General features: G+C 43.3%; 1 protein-coding gene across 5 annotated transcripts in view; it reads right to left on the bottom strand.

The window, feature by feature from the left end:
- The window catches only part of LOC114780053 (SH3 and multiple ankyrin repeat domains protein 1-like), a 66,702-nt gene that overhangs the window by 7,384 nt on the left and 40,398 nt on the right, over window positions 1-18,920 (bottom strand). For 4 of the 5 annotated variants that reach the window (XM_028967555.1, XM_028967554.1, XM_028967558.1 and 1 more), the window contains 18 exons: window positions 18,551-18,718; window positions 14,124-14,240; window positions 13,545-13,622; window positions 13,396-13,462; window positions 13,123-13,304; window positions 12,627-12,754; window positions 11,067-11,188; window positions 10,617-10,730; window positions 9,879-9,957; window positions 3,355-3,437; window positions 3,135-3,259; window positions 2,918-3,053; window positions 2,659-2,739; window positions 2,387-2,395; window positions 2,187-2,213; window positions 1,940-1,996; window positions 1,600-1,715; window positions 1,324-1,450 (listed from right to left, as the gene is read on the bottom strand). In XM_028967555.1, the coding sequence (XP_028823388.1) occupies window positions 1,324-1,450; window positions 1,600-1,715; window positions 1,940-1,996; window positions 2,187-2,213; window positions 2,387-2,395; window positions 2,659-2,739; window positions 2,918-3,053; window positions 3,135-3,259; window positions 3,355-3,437; window positions 9,879-9,957; window positions 10,617-10,730; window positions 11,067-11,188; window positions 12,627-12,754; window positions 13,123-13,304; window positions 13,396-13,462; window positions 13,545-13,622; window positions 14,124-14,240; window positions 18,551-18,718 (1,816 nt within the window). The remainder of the gene's footprint in view (window positions 1-1,323; window positions 1,451-1,599; window positions 1,716-1,939; window positions 1,997-2,186; window positions 2,214-2,386; window positions 2,396-2,658; window positions 2,740-2,917; window positions 3,054-3,134; window positions 3,260-3,354; window positions 3,438-9,878; window positions 9,958-10,616; window positions 10,731-11,066; window positions 11,189-12,626; window positions 12,755-13,122; window positions 13,305-13,395; window positions 13,463-13,544; window positions 13,623-14,123; window positions 14,241-18,550; window positions 18,719-18,920) is intronic. The other variant, XM_028967556.1, reaches the window with a different exon arrangement.

An 18,920-nucleotide genomic window follows, 5' to 3' on the forward strand; every position in this document is an offset into this window, starting at 1 on the left:
GTTTAGACATGTGGTGCCAGCTGTAATTCTTATGAGCTGAATGAGTAAATATGGTCAGAGAAATGTTCAAAAAATGACCACCAGTGGTGGGGCAGTGGTGGCCTAGCGGTTAAGGAAGTGGCCCCGTAATCAGAAGGTTGCCGGTTCGAATCCCGAGCCGCCAAGATGCCACTGAGGTGCCACTGAGCAAAGCACCGTCCCCACACACTGCTCCCCGGGCGCCTGTCATGGCTGCCCACTGCTCACTAAGGGTGATGGGTTAAATGCAGAGGACAAATTTCACTGTGTGCACCGTGTGCTGTGCTGCTGTGAATCACATGTGACAATCACTTCACTTTAAACCAGTCATTCATTGGGGTGCCAATAGATTTCTTGTTTAATTTTTTAATTCTTGTTTTACAAATCTTTAAAAAGCTAAATTTGATTGCACTACTCCAACATTATTTCTAGAAATATATTTTGTTGAATGTCTCTCTTACACACACAATGTAACTTATGAATTCCCCCCAAACATTGTGAGTGTTTATACCTAAAAAATGTGATATTACAAAATAAATGAGGAGTATATAGAGTGAGTATACACAAAGACAATATAACTCCATGTTCATGGGGTTTCACACTCACTCTCTCACTTAATCCTGTCACTCAGGGTCTCAGGGTCCTATTCTGAGACACTGGGACAGGGTGGGGACTCATGCCAGCCTACCACAGGCTGCATACACACACCATTCAATCACACACATTCCACCTAATGCCTTTAGATGGTGGGAAGAAACTAGAGTTTCAATTAACAGAAAATTCTGAAAATTTTTGGAAGGGAATAGGGCCATGAACCTATTCCATGTTGTGTGTGGATGGATGTGTGAAACGTGGGCCTCTGAGTTCCTGGTCCTGCCTGTCCACTCCCAGTCCATCATAGCTGGGTCAGTGGGGGTCTTGTGTTTGTTGCGACCTGCCCTGCCACCACCCTGAGTTGTTGTGCAGGTTCCTCCTCCCAAACTCTTGATTTGCCATGTTTACCCTCACCCATCTTCTGACTGGACCACATCATGTCCTTGCCAATTCTTCTGTTGACCTAACAGCCTTGAACGCTTTATTCTGTACTTGAATTAATCTCTGTTTAGTTTAAAACACTCTGTCCGCCTATTCATTGACAGTGGACAATGTCTGCAGCATGTCTTTAACAGGTGCATCTAGCAGAATATAGTAGCATGTTTTGTACAGAAAGTGAAAGGGAAGTAAAGGGTGTCATGGGGGAGGTCAGTCGTCAACTCTTCACTGAAAGCTGTTCATTACTATGACTTGGTGCCCAATTTTACTCACCAATGGATTTCTGACGTAGAATGATGCCGTGTTGAGAGGTATGGCTTGATGAAAACTGAGGTTGGTTATAACCAATCCCAGATCCCGATGACATCATGGCAACACCTGATTGATCAACACTTGGTTGCTGGTAATGCAAAGCAAGTGGAGAAGAAAGTTCAGAACATGCAGTAATGCATTTATTTTGGATAATAAATTATATGTTTAGAATACATACCAAATCTGTATTTGAATTTGAAATCACTTCAAATATGTGAATTGCTGTGGTAACTGTACCTTGTTAGTGTAATAGCCCTTGTTTTGCTCTCTCCTCCCTGTATGACTGCGCTGAGCCCCTGAGTCAGATGGGCTGATGGTATGCTGTGCTGCAGCAAGTATTTCATCTAGTTTATCTGATTGACCAACAGACACATGGATGAAGAGAACTGCAGAGATATAGATTTCATTCCTGAAAATATCTAACTCCTTCAATGATGACAGTCAATCATACATGAATGTCAGCACTAAAATAGTGGAGTGATAGAAATAAGACTTACAACATTACTTTAACTTTTCTTTTTACAGTAGATACAGTAGATACAAAAAAGTAATAAACAATGTGTGTAGAGCTACTTACGAAGTGCCATCTGATAAACACTCCTCTTCTTTTCTGTGCTTTGAGAGGGCTCATACTCTAATAAAATGCAATAGTAAATAATAGTTTAATACTATCATTTCCTTTTGTACCCATACGTTAATGTTAACCATTAACATTTCTTACTAGAGCTTTTTAAATAGCTCTACTGGAGTAGTGGGTGTTTAAAATAAGGGAATGCATAGTCCACAATATACATTTTCAGCAATATTTAAAATGACATAAATACCAGCTTTTTTCTTCCAGGGAGAGTTAGCTAGGACAAATAAAACAATTTAAGCACTTGTTAGACTGTGTATAATGATTCATAATCCTGCACATATAAAAATTTGCATCTGATGAAGACAACAATGATGGGGCCACTCATGTCCATTGTTTATGGCTGTGTAAGAAGCAGAAATATGAATGTGAAAATAGAGTGATTCACACCTTTCTCCACTGAGGAACGTCAAGACAGCAGAGGAGAGGGAGGGGGAAGTGTCATTACAGGCAAAATTTGAAGCATTAGCATAAACCTTATTAGCATTTACCATGACAACACCAACAATAATTGCGTAATAATATCATCTTTAATAATATAATAAATGAATTAATGGTGTTCTTTTTTATTAATTGCACAATGTCATTGTAAAAATAATTCATGATTATAATTATTATCACTGTAGTACTATGAGCATTTTATAAAAACATCCTACACCCACCCATTTCCTCCAACTCAGAGGTCATCGATTTAGAGCGCAGTGCAATGGCTGAAGGGGTCAGTCTCTTAGTCTGTGGGGGCACTATTATGGAAGAAGGGGAAGGAGTGTGCAGTATTAGTCACCACATCACAATGCAACATCTTCCACATCTTAAATACATGGTTCACGCTGGTTAATTATATTTCATCCTACAATTCTTTATATATTAATCATTTTAGAAAATGATTGACATCCACCTAAATCCTGGATCAGCACACACCTTTCTTTTTGGGTGCCTCTTCCATCTCTGGGTTCCTCGCTACCATGACAACCTTTACCATCAGACTGCTCCCTCCTTGCCTTATCATGTTCACAACCTGCCTATGGCCCACCTTCACCACATTCTGCCCATTCACCTGATAGATAGAGAGAGGAAATATTGTAATGTAAGATGATGAAGAAGGGGGGCACAAACCTGTTCATCTGACAGTCCACACCTCAATAAGAAAGTCTCCCATTCGCAGCCCAGCCCTCCAGGCCACACCACCTTCATCCACTGACTCCAGATACTGGAGAGCTGGGAAGGCTGGTGTTGGACTGAACTCTTCAATGGGAGTTTGCGCTAGAGTCAGATAAATATAGGATATCAAAAATATCAGAAAAAAATCTGACGTCAGTGAGATGGAAGACGGTGGAAGATGGTGAAGAGACAATCACCTTTAGCTCCACGTAGAACAAAACCAAACCCCTCATTTTCTTTCTTTTGCAGGAGCACAGACTTCTCTTTTATAATGTAGTCACTGTAGAAGAGAAAGAATGACAATACGTCAATAAGTCAAAGCAGAAGGATTTGTAAATCCAGCCCTTCCTGGAATATGCTGCTTGAATATATCCTGGAATCTATCTATACTTCACCTATACTTGAACTGTACCATATAGTTTGACAGCCAATATTTTTAGTACAAATGAAGATATATAAATGTGCACGAACAAGGAAATGCATCATTATTCTGAACACTAACAGACTGAATATATACATACACTAACACTCTATATATGGTCTGGCAACTAAATTGTGTCATGGACACAATGGTAGTAAGTGGGATTTGAACCTGGGTCTTCTGGTTCATAGGCGAGTGTGCTACCCACCAGGCTACTACCACCCGTTTTTTGCTATTCTAGGACCTTATATTTACTTATTTTTACAGTGAACTTTTATATTATACTGTATTATATTATATTGTATTATTCTGCTCTTATCTTGTACTGTCCACTTCCTGCCAAGACAATGTAAATTTCCCACTGGTGGAACTAATAAGGCATCATCTTATCTCATCTCATCTCATCTTATCTCCTCCAACTCCTCTGTTTCCTCACCTTGCCTGTGCGTGACAGTGTTAGCCACTAGGCTACTACCACCTTTAATACTTCCATACAGATACACACTTTTATTAGACAGTTTAGTGTGAACCTGTAATATGCTACATACTATAAGAGGACAATGTCCATCAATCGAAAGTGAAGTGATTGTCATTGTGATAAACTGCAGCACACCATGGGATCAGGGTTGCCAATAATTTAAATAAAACTCTGGTCACAACCAATCCAACATCCTAACCACCGAGGCACTGCCACACCACGCCACCTTAAAGTAATTAGCTAAATAAGATGGTTAATGGATTCAAAACTGGAACAATGAAGACTGCTATGAAATATATCTCTTTAAAGTAAAGGGAGTCCCTCATTCTGGAGTTGTGGCTACAGATAGAATCTCCCAAAGCTTCCCAACCTGGTCGTAATGAATTCACCTTTGTTTTTAGAGTCATATAACTAATAAATGTTAAAGTTAGGCCTCTGATGTATTCAGTTCCATCTGATTCCATCTGAGGAATCTCCACAGATATGCAAACAGCACATTTGTGTAATGCTTCTGACATTGTAGTGGCCTGGGGAGATGTTCTGCTGGTCAAGGCAATAGAACTGCACTGGTTTCCCCACCTTTACTACCACACTGAATAAAAAAAGCTCTAACAAGCGAGCTGTCAGCCTACGATACACCATCCAACTAAAACGCAGGGAAATAACAAACTGTGAACCAAACCAGGTATTCCTTAAGTACTTACAACACAAGAACAGCAAAAGAAAAGATCTAAGAAGAATCTAACATACAAATTTCCCCTGAAAAAAAGAAATAAGCAAAGAACAATAAAATAATAAAAAATGTATTCAAATGCACACAGTCAGTCTTAGTTACTAATAAGCTTACGCCATCTGTGGCTCTATCTTTCTTTATCACACCCTCATTCCCTCTTTTTTCACACTCTGTCTCTCTTTTCTCACTTCTCTGTGCAATCTCTGTGGTGCTATCATGTTAAGTAAATGTAGCCAAACAATTCTAATACACTTACAGGTACAATGCACACACAAAACCCCGTCCTTACCCAGAATAACATAGAACAAGATCATAGAACTGCCCACAGACTACAGCTCAGATCGATTCTCCAACATTACAAAATCAGATCAAATTTTGGACATTTGGAAAAATAGTTTGCTCACCCTTATTTCTTAACAGCCATGGCAGTAAATAAATAGCAAAAATGCCTTTGCTTGTCAAGCATGCGGTGTAAGCTAGGAAACAGCAGGTTATGTGTTACAGGTTATGCTAGGCTGTAGAATTCCCAGAAACTGTTGGTCCCACACATGTACAGCCAATAATAAATCTCACCACTTCTTACTGTAAATATGACATTGCTGTGCACACGGTGATGTGCTAAATCCCATAACCTCCATACAGATTAACATACAGGATGACTCATATCCACAGTGATGGTTGGAATGGCATTACCACATCTACACACTGTGCAATAGATGCATGGACACTATAGAACGGAGCATGTCATAAAAACCAGAAGGTGAACAGATAGAGACTGACACATGTGCACACACACATGCACAAGAATGTGACAGAGAGAACACATGCACAGGCAGCATTTACACCATCAGAGGATACATGAAACCACCACAAAACACAAATCATGCACCTCTTCTCTGCGTCTCTCCAGCCCTCCTCACCCCCTCCCTCCATCCTTGGCAGGGAACGAAAGAAGAGGAGAAAAAACAAAGACAGAGAGACGCTACCTGTAAATGAACCACACGCTTTTGTTCCGTGGGCCCAGCGACGGCCAGGAAGAAGAGAGGGAGAGAGGGAGAGAGAGATCCCTCTCTCCGCAGCCCCCCATTGCCATTACCCCCTCCCTCTCCGCCTCCTCCTCCTCTCTTCTTCATCCAGTGATGAGGAGAGGAGGGGGAGGGAGAGAGAAAGAAATGGCATTCAGTCACTGCGACAGGGAGAGAACAAACACAAGCGAAAGAGATGGAAAAAATGGTGTGAGAGAGCGATATATTTTAAGATTAAAACATTTTGTGCATGGCCAGAGAATAGGGGATGGGGATAAGAGTTACATTTCCAGCTGTTTCCACACAGAGGCACACACCCACCTCTCTACAAAGGCCTGGTGTCCTGATCATCACACTAAAGCCACATCTATCTCTACATGTTATGCTTTCCCATCAATTTCTAAAATCTGCAACATATGGTAAATCCAGAGGAATGAGAATGCTACTGAAGACATAAGAACATGTCCCCAACTTTAGCAGAATTCCAGAACGTAACCAATGCATCTCTTAACAGGTTTGACATTTAGCAGGTTAAATAACACACAGTAATGTCCCTCAGAAGAACTGCATCTCCCCCGGAACTGCGTACAGTGATTTTTATGCAGAGTGCAACCTGGTTTTTATTCTAGAAATGTACAAGTTACACTCTGTTCTGCTGGTGAACTGTAGAGCCACAGCTCCAATCCTTCAGCAATCTTTTTGCAAAGCATGTCTATGCATCCATGCTGTTTGTCCAACTCTCCCTCAACCATGCAGCATTTTAGAAGATTTTTTTCTCATTGAGCATCCAATTTGGACCACCATTCATCTCACCAGCAGTAAACCTGGGCGCCTGAAACCAATAAAAGCAGGTGAGATACCATACCAGATTTATTTCTAATGCACTTTAACACATCCAAGGAGCCGTACATTAAATTTAAATGAAATTACCAGGAACAGGACAGACATGGACAAAAAGGTCATTAAAAATGAAAATAAAATAATTAAATAAAATGAGAGAAAATGCAGCAATTTGAATGAAACAAGGGGTCAAATTTTTTTTTGGTGCCTGGTTATTTATACCAGAATTAATGCCACAAGATCATGTTGGGATATGCAATGTATAGCATAGATAAATCTGCTGATTCAGTGTGCGGTCGGCATTCCCCAGGGACACCATCACAGACAACATTCGACTGTAGTCTCTCTGTCCGAAAAGCTAAAAAAATTCAATTTAGTAAAGCAAGTCCAGACAGCACAACATTATGCTTCTGAAGGAGAGCATGGCAGCTCCAGATGGGTAAAGGAGTGGCTGGTTCAGTTATGTCCTCACTTCATTAACAGCTCCGCTCTGGCTGAAGTGTTTATGTAGAGGTGTTCAGAGAAGAGAAACTTAAAAAGAATACTTCCTGCATACTCATGACATTCGAACCGGCAACCTTCTGATTACGGGGCCGCTTTCTTATCCGCTAGGCCACCGCTGCCCCTGTCACGTCAGGTCACAGATATAGTTCAGTGTGAGCTGCATCCAGGGATTGCCAGGAAAGTAAAAAGGTAGCCATGTCTAGTTTAAAAGCCCATTGAAGTCATATGACAGTTCCATCCAGCTATCACCATATGACTTGTGAGACCATGCAGAAGAAAACTGGAAGATTCTATGAGTCAGTCCACACCAGGATGTCCTTGGGGTGAAATCTACCTTGGTGCGAGACAGAAGTAAAGGAAGAGGCTGTGCTGGTATAAAGTTAATAAGATAATAAAAACATGTAAAAAGACATTGGGTAAGTGAAAGTGACGTGATTGTCATTGTGATACGCAGCACAGTACACGGTGACATGGATCCGCTTCTTTACCCGCTAGGCCACCACTGCCCCAGAGGTACTATATTTCCAGTGGCACTAACTAATGCAGCTAATAGTTGATTAAAAGGTTTTGGTTAAAAGCTTGACTGTATAGATACGTTTTTAGCTTAGATTTAAATGCTCATTGAAAGATTGTCCCATAGCAGCTCTGTAAGAAAATGCTGTTTAAGGGGGCAGGACGTTTGTTTAAGGGGGCCTTGTCACCGACTGCAGGTGTAATTACGTACTTGAAAGTGAAGTGACTGTGACCGTGAAATGTGTCCTCTTTAACCCTTCGCCTTAGTGAGCAGGCTGAGCAGTGTGCACTTTGCTCACTGGCACCTCAATGGCACCTTGGCGGTTCAGGATTTGAACCCACAACCTTCCGATTATGGGTCCACTTACTTACCCACTAGGCCACATTTAAAATTCACGCCCTTATCCAGAGTGACTTACAAAGTGCATTCATGTAATAAATAAATGATCAGTTCTGGTTCACTTGGACCACTACTATGAATACAATTGTTTTATTTGCTCTGTTGTAGTTTTTCTTCAGACTATAGTCAGACTATAAGAACGTTACAAGTTAGTCTAAGTATTCTGTACAGAGAAAAGTCTAAAGCCATCCAAGATGAAATGTCAGTTAGATATGCAGAGATTTTATTGGTATAGCAGTGGTAAGATTGTGGTAGTCTGTTTATAAGATCAGTGTAGGACTAATAATTTTGTGGTGCATATCAAAGGTAGATTGGGTCTTCTGGTTCATAGGCGAGTGTGCTACTCACCAGGCCACTACCACCCACATTTATATTAGAAGCAAACCACTGCCATGCTGAGCCCTGAATTCCAAACAGACATAGATAGACAGGAGAGTCTTACAATGAACTGTATCAAATGCTGCAAAGATGTGGAAGAGAATAAGAACAGATAAGAGTTCTGCTGATCTGGTTGTATGTAGCTTCTCAGAATAGGTGGATGGGCCGTCTCAGTAGAACAACCTGCTCTGAAGCAGACTACATCCAGGAGGTTGTTCTGAGACAGATGAAGTGATAGCTGGTTGTAGACACAGAGCTTTAGAAAGAAATGAGAGAAGAGACACTGGTGTCTGCAGGATCAGCAGTGTGTTTCTTTAGGATTGGAAGAACCCGGACTGTTTTAAAGGTAGTTTGACCAGATGTAAGTGAACCATTCATGGCGTGGTAAATGAAGTGGATAAGGTCAGGAGAGATGGTCTGGAGCATTGTGAAGGGGATTGGATCCAGTGGACAAATGGTTGGAATGCCTGTAAATATTATCTGATTTTGTCACGATGGCTGGACATGGCGAGGAAGGAGGGCACATACGCACGATGTCACGAGACAGGAATATAATACATAATACACACGACAAGGGAAACCTCACCAAACAATGGCCCGACACCGAACAGACACCAACAGCATAGCTTTATACAATTATATAATTATACAACATTACACGATCAGGAAACTCCGGACCCGGAGTAACCCCTGCCGGACCGGATCATGACCAGATTATAACTTGGATAGTAGGGCTTGTAGTGGTGGAGAATGTCTGGCAGATTTGCTCAATCTTTACTGTGAAGAAGTTGGTGAAATCTTCAGCATTTAGGGAAGATGGGGCAGGGGGAGTAAAACGGTTGAGTAGAGATGGGTATATGTTGTGGAGTTTTGTGGGGGTGCTAGTAGCCTAGTGGGTAACACACTTGCTTATGAACCAGAAGACCCAGGTTCAAACCCCACTTACTACCATTGTGTACTACCTGAGCAGGACACTTAACCCTGAGTGTCTACAGGGGGGGACTGTCCCTGTTACTACTGATTGTAAGTCGCTCTGGATAAGGACGTTTGATAAATGCTGGAAATGAGTTTTTGAGCACTGTGAGCCAGGGCTTCCAGTTTTTCTTTGTAGAAAGAAAATTTAGCAGAGGTGAGGTTGAGAATTTGCATAGAGGATTCTCATAATAGGTCCCTTAAATACTTTTTAATACTTTTTAAGTAAATTCAGGTAAAGAACATTCTTTTACTTGAACGTTTATATAACAAAATTCCACACATGCATCATTAGAGAGTGTAACCCCTCTGCAGCAGTATGATTTTGCCAGCACCATTATACAGTTTTTGTATCAAGTGGGTAATTACAGCATGAACTCTTTAACAATCACACTTTCATTCCAAAACATAACAATTAAATCATATATCCAGCTATGCTGGCCAGCGAGTTTGTAACCTGGGAGCCTCTAGGCCATCGTAAGTTCCCACTGTGTAATGGCGGAACAGTTTCCTGCGGGCTTTTTCACTGCGGGTCTCTGAAATACACACACGAAAAACCTAAATCAATGACATTATTTGTTGTGTACAGTACAGGCCACAAGTCTGCACACACCTTCTCATTCAATGTGTTTTCTTTATTTTCATGACCATTTACGTTGGTAGATTTTCACTGAAGGCATCAAAACTATGAATGAACACATGTGGAGTTCTGTACTTAACAAAAAGTGGAGACCTGACCTCCACAGTCACCGGACCTGAACCCAATCCAGATGGTTTGGGGTGAGCTGGACCAACAAGTGCTAAACACCTCTGGGAACTCCTTCAAGACTGTTGGAGAAGCATTTCAGGTGACGACCTCTTGAAGCTCATCGAGAGAATGCCAAGAGTGTGCAAAGCAGTAATCAGAGCAAAGAAACTAGAATATAAAACATGTTTTCACTTATTTCACCTTTTTTTGTTAAGTACAGAACTCCACATGTGTTCATTCATAGTTCTGATGCCTTCAGTGAGAATCTACCAACGTACATAGTCATGAAAATAAAGGAAACACGTTGGATGAGAAGGTGTGTCCAAACTTTTGGCCTGTATTGTATGTGTCTGTGTGAGCATGCAGGTGTTGGTGTTCCAACTATTATTCTTGCATTACTTTGTTTACATATGACAATGCTGACAGTTGATTTATTTAGGCTCTTACCAGTTTTGTGCTGTTGGTTTTGTGGTGGCACTTCCTCCACACACTCTGCAGGGAACCAGCCAGTGTGTCCCTTTATAGTCCCCTCCCAAAACCCCCCTTTTCCTACACTCAATACTAACAAAGAGAGAAAGAACATAAAGCATTAAGAGTAGGTGAGAAATTTACAAAGAGCAACATGATTATGGATTACTTTTCTACACTGTGTATTTTTTAATGAATATTGACTGTATTCTGTAAGCCAGCAACTGGTGATGCACGTCACAGTGTACTTCTTGGTACTGGTCCCAAGTTGGAGTAATTGGGGAGGGTTGAATCAGGAAGTGCATCCAGCATAAAACTTTGTGTTGTATTTAAATATTTGTGAAGAAAACCAGATCGTGTCCATTATGGGGACCCCTGGGGACAGGAGAAGTCGAAGGAATAAGAAAAAAATATAAATATGCTCCTCACCTTTGACCTTGTCTCCTTTGTTGAGGCTGAGTTCCCGGTCATTGCGTGCAGTATGAGAGTGAGTGACAATGAACACTCGACCTGGAACTGCACTATACAACCGTCGCTGCTGTCCACCTCTGCTGGGTTGATGGCAGGAAAGGAGATGATTTCAATTCAGTATTCAGCTTCTTTAAAAAAGTGTTAATAGTTTATTTTTATCAATGAATAAACAGAAGACAAACTTAAATCCAATTTATTTTTGTTGTGACCACCCTTCATAAAAGCATCAATTCTTTTATATGCTTGAACACAGTTTTTGAAGGAACTCTGGTGGTTGGAGAACTCTTAAAGAACTAACCAAGATCTAATCATTTGAGCTGCTTCAAATCCACCGGTACCTTCATGTAATTCCAGACAGACAATATGATGTGGTAGTGGGTAAGACACTCGTCTATGAACCAGAAGACCCAGGTTCGAATTCCACTTACTACCATCGTGTCCCTGAGCAAGACACTTAACCTTAAGTTGCTCCAGGGGGGGACTACTGATTGTAAGTCGCTCTGGATAAGGGCGTCTGATAAATGCTGTAAATGTAAATGATGTTGAGGTCACGGCTGCTATCCCCCCTCCTGGCCGCCAGGGGGCGCAGAGGCATACTTCTCACGTTTGTTTTAAGCCGACCTTCTTCGCCACAACCTCGCCTTTTTGGATTGCCCTCTTGTCTTGCATTTGCCATCAATGCTGACCAATTCGTCCATCCACAACCACAACTTCAGCCCAGCCTCTGACTTTGTATCCAACCATGATGACTTCCAGGCCTACAGACCTTCCAGGCCTACAGAGTTCTGCCAGCCACTAGTGCCCCTCCTTGTACTTCTCTATATGATGTAGAGAGTTTTTATTGACATTGGCTGTATGTTTCTGTTCGGCTGCAAAATAAATCTGGGGGCAATCATACACCTACATAATGGCAACTGCATGATGGATAAGTGTCTGCCTCTATTTCTCAGCACTGATGACACCATTAAATATATTCTTAGTTTTCAGGCTTTTTTTGCCTAAAACATTTGTATAGTGAGATATGTATTGGTAAAAGGAAGTATAAGTACATATTCAGCAGTTATAAAGCACCTTTGGCTCACCTTGTTGCAAAAGATGCTTAATGTGTGCTATTCGTACAGTGGATATAAAAAGTGTACACACCCATTTTAAAATGCCATTAGAGGTTGGCTTTAGAGTGCCAGCCACTCCACGTAACCTAACTCGCTTAACTGTCTATAGTCCAGCCCTTCCAGATGTCTTCTAGCTTCCAATCCTCATCCTCATACATCACAAGCCAAGCAGCTCCAGGACAGTGGACTGAAACTTCTGCCCTTACTTGTCTACTACTGGGTATGAAACTCCACTCTCAGTTCCTATCTTTGCACCGCAAACAGAACTAAGGTGAGTCTCGTAATTAATCAAATACAACATAAGTCCGTATCTAACCAGACAGTAGTAAAACTAATAATGCCATTTTGCATCTAGGTAAATATAAGTTTCAATTTTTCTCTCACAGTTCCCCTCTGATAGTCTTACCCCGGTTTCCCTCTTTGCTCTTTGTGCCACTCCTCTATATCACCCCCCCCTCGTCCTCGGGAGGGTGAACGGGTGCGAGAACGAGGGCTACTGGAGCTCCTGAGAGCTAAGGAAGCTCTGCGCTGGGCCTGAAATAGTGAAAAACATCGATGATATTACAGTTACATACACTGTCATTGATTCCATTTTCTAACATAGCAGATTTATGTGGTGGACCATTCTCAACACAGCAGTCACACGATTGAAGGATGTTGGTGTTATATCAGAGTTAATGGGACTGATGGGGTTTTACCTGCCTCTTCTGGGCCCACAAATATTCAGCGGATACCCCCCTTATAATCCAGGAACTGATCTTTATTGAAATATTTTACGATTTTTCTTAAAAGGCTGGTTTTAGGTGTACTGATTAAAAAATATGTCATGAATATTTTCTTTGAAGCTCAAATAACAGTTAGTTCTGAGGTCTCACTAAGTAAAATGATCCACTGTCATGCACCTGAACAGGTGCAGTGTTGGCTCCGTTGAAGGTGGGTGGGACCATTGGATCTGAAGGGTCCGAGATGTTCTCGCTCTTGGCTCGCAGGAGTGGGTGGGGATGAGAGTGGGGATTGGGGACCGGAATTGAAAGCGCATGTGCACTACTCAGAGGCACATATTTAGGGGACTCCAGAAAGGGAACTGCGGAAACCAGAAAGGAGGAAACAGTGGAAGTACTGAAATATTACAAAATAGTACAGTACAGTCATTTGAAATGAAAGTGCACACCTACCAGCATCTAAATCACTGTGGTTTTTGATGATCTCCCCAAGTTCAAAATGGCCAGACATTACAGCAACCTGAAAACATGTAAACACATACACAGATATCGTGAATATTGTTTAAATAGTGCTCAGAGAGAATAAAAGGTTGCCCATATACCTGAAAAGGGGTTTGACCATGGTTGTTTTTCATCTCCTTATTGGCTCCTCTGTATAGAAGGACACGTACACAGTTTTCCTTATTGGCCAAAGAGATGTGAGAAACAAAGCTTATAGTATTTGGATTATTACAGTAGAAGTAAGAGAATTGTAGGAGTAGAAATGAACAATAAAACATTACAGGATACTAGGGATGCAACACAATTTGAATAAAAGAGTCGGCAACGAATTTCATGATCGATTCATTGTGTCGCAAAGGTTTATTGTTCTGGCAGCTCAGGTGGCACTTTATTTTAAGTCTATATATTTGTCAGATGTAAAGCATACATATGTTTTTTTGTGTTAGTCCCTTTTTATTTTCAGTAAAAGGATTTAGATAAAGCGTTGGATATTTTTTTAAATCCGATTCCACTATTAATCAAAAATAATAATAAATAAATAAACAGATTAATCGATTATTAAAATAATCATTAGTTGAAGCTCTACAGGATACATCATGGAAAATTTTGTGAACATTTTGATCTGCCCTTGGAGCCTATACCTTTTATTTTATGGGATAATCTGAATAATCTGTATTTACCTTGTTATAAAGTGCACAAATGTGAAGTGCAGTGTTTCCTGATGCATTCTTGGAAGTGGAATCTGCACCATAGAAGAGCAAGTGTTCCAGGTGCTGTGCAAAACCATTCTGACAAGCCTGCGAAAGAAGAGCAAGGGAGGGAGGAAGGGACTGATATAATCTCTAATTCTACATATGTGTGGTGTGACATTGACTTGTTTATAACAGATATGACCAAAGCGAAGTCAGACATAAATTATTGTGAAAATGATTTAGGCAGGTGTAATAATAAACTATTATTAGTTTATTTAAATAAATTTACAAAATGTAGTGAATGAACATAAGATAAATGTAAAGCAAAGGGTGTGATCACCCTTTGTGTTTAAAACAGCACCAATTCTTCTAGGTACATCTGCACACAGTTTTTGAAAGATTTTGTTGGTAGGTTGTTCGAAACATCCAAGAGTATTAACCTGTCACGGTACCAGAACGGGACCAGAACGTGAGCACATGTCTGAAGAAGCGAGAAACCCCAGTGCGATTGAACACAAGGAGGCAGGTAAGTTTTCTTCCGGTTTAATAAGCGAACGAGAGCCGGCGTGAGCCGCAACACCACACGGATGTTATCGTTCGCATTTTAGATTGAAGGGACAGGATGAAGGAGAAGAGTTGATAGGTGAGGAGATGAACAGATGATCAATCTTACTGGGTTGAGGTGGAGAAGAGGCCAAGTCACGTTACCTCATCTCCGTGTTGCTCCCAGTCACATGGATGGAATAATGTAACAGTAACCCCCCTCCAGGGTTGACGCCCGACAGCCCCGGAGTGGAGTCGGTCTAGGATGAAGCGACTCGGGATCCACGAATGCTCATCGGGCCCGTAGTCGGCCCAGTGCACCAGATACTGGACCCGTCAACCCCTGCAATGAGAGTCGATGATTCGTTCGACCGTATAGGTGGGTCCCCCGTCGACGATCCATGGTGGTGGTGGATCCGGAGCTGGTGGATGGAAGGATGACGTGATGAAAGTTTCAGTGTGTTGACATGGAACACTGGATGAGCATGGATATTGGGTGGTAGTTGAAGACGGTAGGTGAGGGGATTCAGATGGCTGAGGATTTGAAACTGCCCGATGTACCGAGGGGACAGTTTGTGTGACTCGGTCCAGAGACAAAGATCTTAAGTGGACAGCCACATTCTCTGTCCCACTTGGAAGTGCAGTCGGCATCATTGTCATCAGTCATATTGGGCTGATGTGGATGCAATGCAATGTTCTACAGGCGTTTTTGCAGCCACGAATCATCTGACGGGCCAAAAGGACCCCACCTGCGGGCACTTGGTGGGTGAAGATGGCCGGTTGGAATCCGTAACAGACCTCAAAAGGGCTGTGTCCTGTGGCAGAGGAAACCTGCAGGTTATGGGCCCGTCCGCCCAAAGGAGGTAACCAGGTCAGGTGCGGTAATTGTCACAAGTGAAGCACCGTAAGTATCGTCCCAGTTGTTGGTTGGTTCTCTATACCTGGCCATTGGTCTGAGGGCGGTAGCCAGAAGAGAGAGTGCAGGTGGAACGGATGAGGCGGCTGTGTGCCTTCCACACAGCTGTGTCAAATTGGGGTACCCGATTGAAGACAATGTCCTGGGGGAATCCGTGAAGGTGGACGACGTGCTGGAGCACGAGATCAGCAGTGGCAGAGGAAGGTAGGGCGGACTGGGTGACCAAGTGGGCCACCTTGGAGAGTGCCCCCCCTCAGATGTGTCCACTTTCACAACAAAAGGAAGTGAAGGGTTCGGATGTTGGAGGACAGGGGCGGTGGTGAAATGACAGCACAGGGAGCTGAGATTGTACTGTAGCCACGGATGAAGAGACAATAGAAATTCACAAACCCTGGAAACCATTGCAGTTGTTTCAGTGTCGTGGATAGGGGCCATGATGCCACTGTTCCAGATTCTTGGGCTCCATGGCCAAACCCGGGGGCGAGATGGTAAAGCCCATGAACGTGGTAGAGAGCTGGTGGAAGGCACATTTTTCTAGCGTACAGTATAGCCGGTGGGTGAGCAATCTCCACTGTCCCAGCATGTTGTGGAGAGCGTTGTTGATGAACTGCTGAAATACGGCGGATGCATTACACAGTCCAAAGGGGATGACAAGTGATTCAAAGTGGCCGGTGGGGGTGATGAATGTCGTTTTCCACTTGTTGTCCTCATGAATGCGAATGCAGATTGTATGCAGAGCGCAGATCCAGTTTCATTAAATACTTGGCTCCCGAGAGGGCATACAAGGGGGGTGTTGGTAGAGTGGCAAGGGTGTGTGATTTTATTGAGGCTGTGATAGTCAATGCAGGCCCACCATCCTTCTTCGAGACAAAGATGAACCCTGCCGTTACCGGTGAGATAGATGGGCGGATGATCCAGTTCTAGAGCGCCTCTGCCACAAAATTGCGCCATGGCCAATCGCTCTGCTTTGGAGAGAGAGTAAAGATGTCCTCTAGGTGGTGTGGTTCCTGGTAGCAGGTCAATGGCCTGGCCAATATGGTGGCAGTTGGGCGGCTTTGGACGGACTGAAGATGGTGGCAAGGTTGTGATAACAGGACGGGACAGTGTCAAGGACGGGCCGTGGCAGAAAACAGTGGAGATGACAGTGCGCTACCCACTCCAACACTATGCCCGATGACCAATACAGGTGCGGTTCATGGATGGCCAGCCAGGGGAACCCAAGGAGGAGAGATTAGATGATGATAGTGGTGATCAGGAAATTGATGTCTTCAATGTGGGAATCAACACAGAGCCGCAGAGCCACAGAGAGTTCCAGGCCGCCCCGGGCTCCACAAAGACGGTGGTGGAGACTGTGTGCTGGTTCCGGCTAAGAGGGTACCAGCATGGGACCGGAACGTGAGCACATCTTGGAAGAAACAAGAAACCCTGGTGCGATTGGACACAAAGAGGGAGGGAAGTCTTCTTTCGGTTTAATCTGCGAACGAGAGCCGGCATGAGCCACAACACCACACGGATGTTGACATTCACATTCTAGGTTGAATTGGGGAAGGGACAGGATGAGAGGGAAGAGTTGCGAGGTGATGAGATGGACAGCTTACGTAGTTGAGATGGAAAAGAAGCCAAGTTGAGTTGACGAATGCCAATCAGTGACTGAGCAGCTGGTAGTGGCCATCTTGGCAATTTATGGGAGTTGGAATATGTGGCAGACCTCAAAAGGACTGTGGCAGAGGAAACCTGCAGGTTTTGGGCCAGCTCCGCCCAAAGAAGGTAACCTGGCCAGGTTGATGCGCCGCAGGTATCATCCCAGTTGTTGGTTGGTTCGCTCCACCTGGCCGCTGGTCTGAAGGTGGTAGCCAGAGAAGAGACTGCAGGTGGAACCGATGAGATGGCAGAATGCCTTCTACATGGGGTGAGTTGGAATTTTGGTGTCGATGAAGGGGGAGGAAGAGGCCCATCACCTGGGTGACTCGTTTCCTGGACAGATGGGGCAGATGGCGCGATGGTGTGAAGAAGAAGTGCACTATGCACACAGGTCACCCAAGCTGCATTGGTTCCGCCCAGTTGTCTGGGTGAGTGGTAGCATGATGACGTAGTGATGGTGGAGGTCCAGTCCAGTGCACGACAGAAGTTGAAGAGGCAGTTTTCGGATGAGCCAGCAGGTGACAGTCAATGCGCAGAGTCAGTTGGATAAGGGCTTCTCTACCATCTCCCGGCTGACTATCTTCCCACAGATTTGCGGGACCAGCCCTGCATAATAAATCATCTGGAGGGCGTGGGTGTCCAGCGGAGTCTTGGCAGCCAGGGTCCGGAATTTCAAGGTGAATTGATGAGGAACCCTGGCGCAGATGGTAAGGCCACGACGAGACGAGGCAGGTAAGTTTCTTCCAATTTAATCCGCGAACAAGAGCTGGCGTGAGCCACAACACCACATGGATGTTGACGTTCGCTTTCAAGGTTGAATTGGGGTGGGGACAGGATGAGAGGGAAGAGTTGAGAGGTGAGGAGATGGACAGGATAAAGCTTACATGGTTGAGGTGGAAAAGGACCCGCGTTGAGTTGAATAATCAATGACCGAGCGGCTGGCAGTGGCCATCTTGCCAATAAATTGGATTCACATTTACCTCATCCCCGTGTTGCACCCAGTCATGTGAATCATGTGACACCTACAAAGTTGTATGATGGATGTATCTGCCTGTATTGATCAGCATTAAAGACAGCATTAATCCTGACCAAATCTCCAAAACATATTTACAGGAATGCAGCTGCAAACATGCAACGTATTTCCTTCAGCATTTAATTTTTCCTGCAGACGCTCTCCATACATTCACTCATGTGCAGCATTTTGTAAATTCTTACAATGTTTTGTTAACAGCATTCTTAGTTTACAGTACTTTCCCACACCTGCCTAAAACTTTGCACAAACCTCTCAGCTTTCAAGAACCACAAACCCACACACCTGGTGTGACTCATCCCAGCCATTCTCATCTCTTATGCCTAGTCGGGCTCTGTAGTAAAGCAGTGTCTCACAACAAGACGTGTCCCCCCCTACCAGTACTGAATGGTACAGGGGAGTCAGGCCACACCGGTCTTTATAGTCAGGGGACGCTCTCATCGCCAGCAGAACCTGGGAGAATGGAGATTGTGAGGGTTTGCATGTGAGTAAAACAGTTTTCTTTATTACTGTATTACTACATCAGTGTTGATCAGGTGGATTTTCTTGTCAAAGGCAACATAGATTTTTAGTCACATAGTGAATTATTTGCAGAACCCCAAATGTCTGCCTCTCATTGTGTGCATGTGTGAAATTGACCTAGATGTGTTTTGGT

This window comes from Denticeps clupeoides, unplaced genomic scaffold (assembly GCF_900700375.1).
Source record: "Denticeps clupeoides unplaced genomic scaffold, fDenClu1.1, whole genome shotgun sequence".
Lineage (NCBI taxonomy): Eukaryota > Metazoa > Chordata > Actinopteri > Clupeiformes > Denticipitidae > Denticeps > Denticeps clupeoides.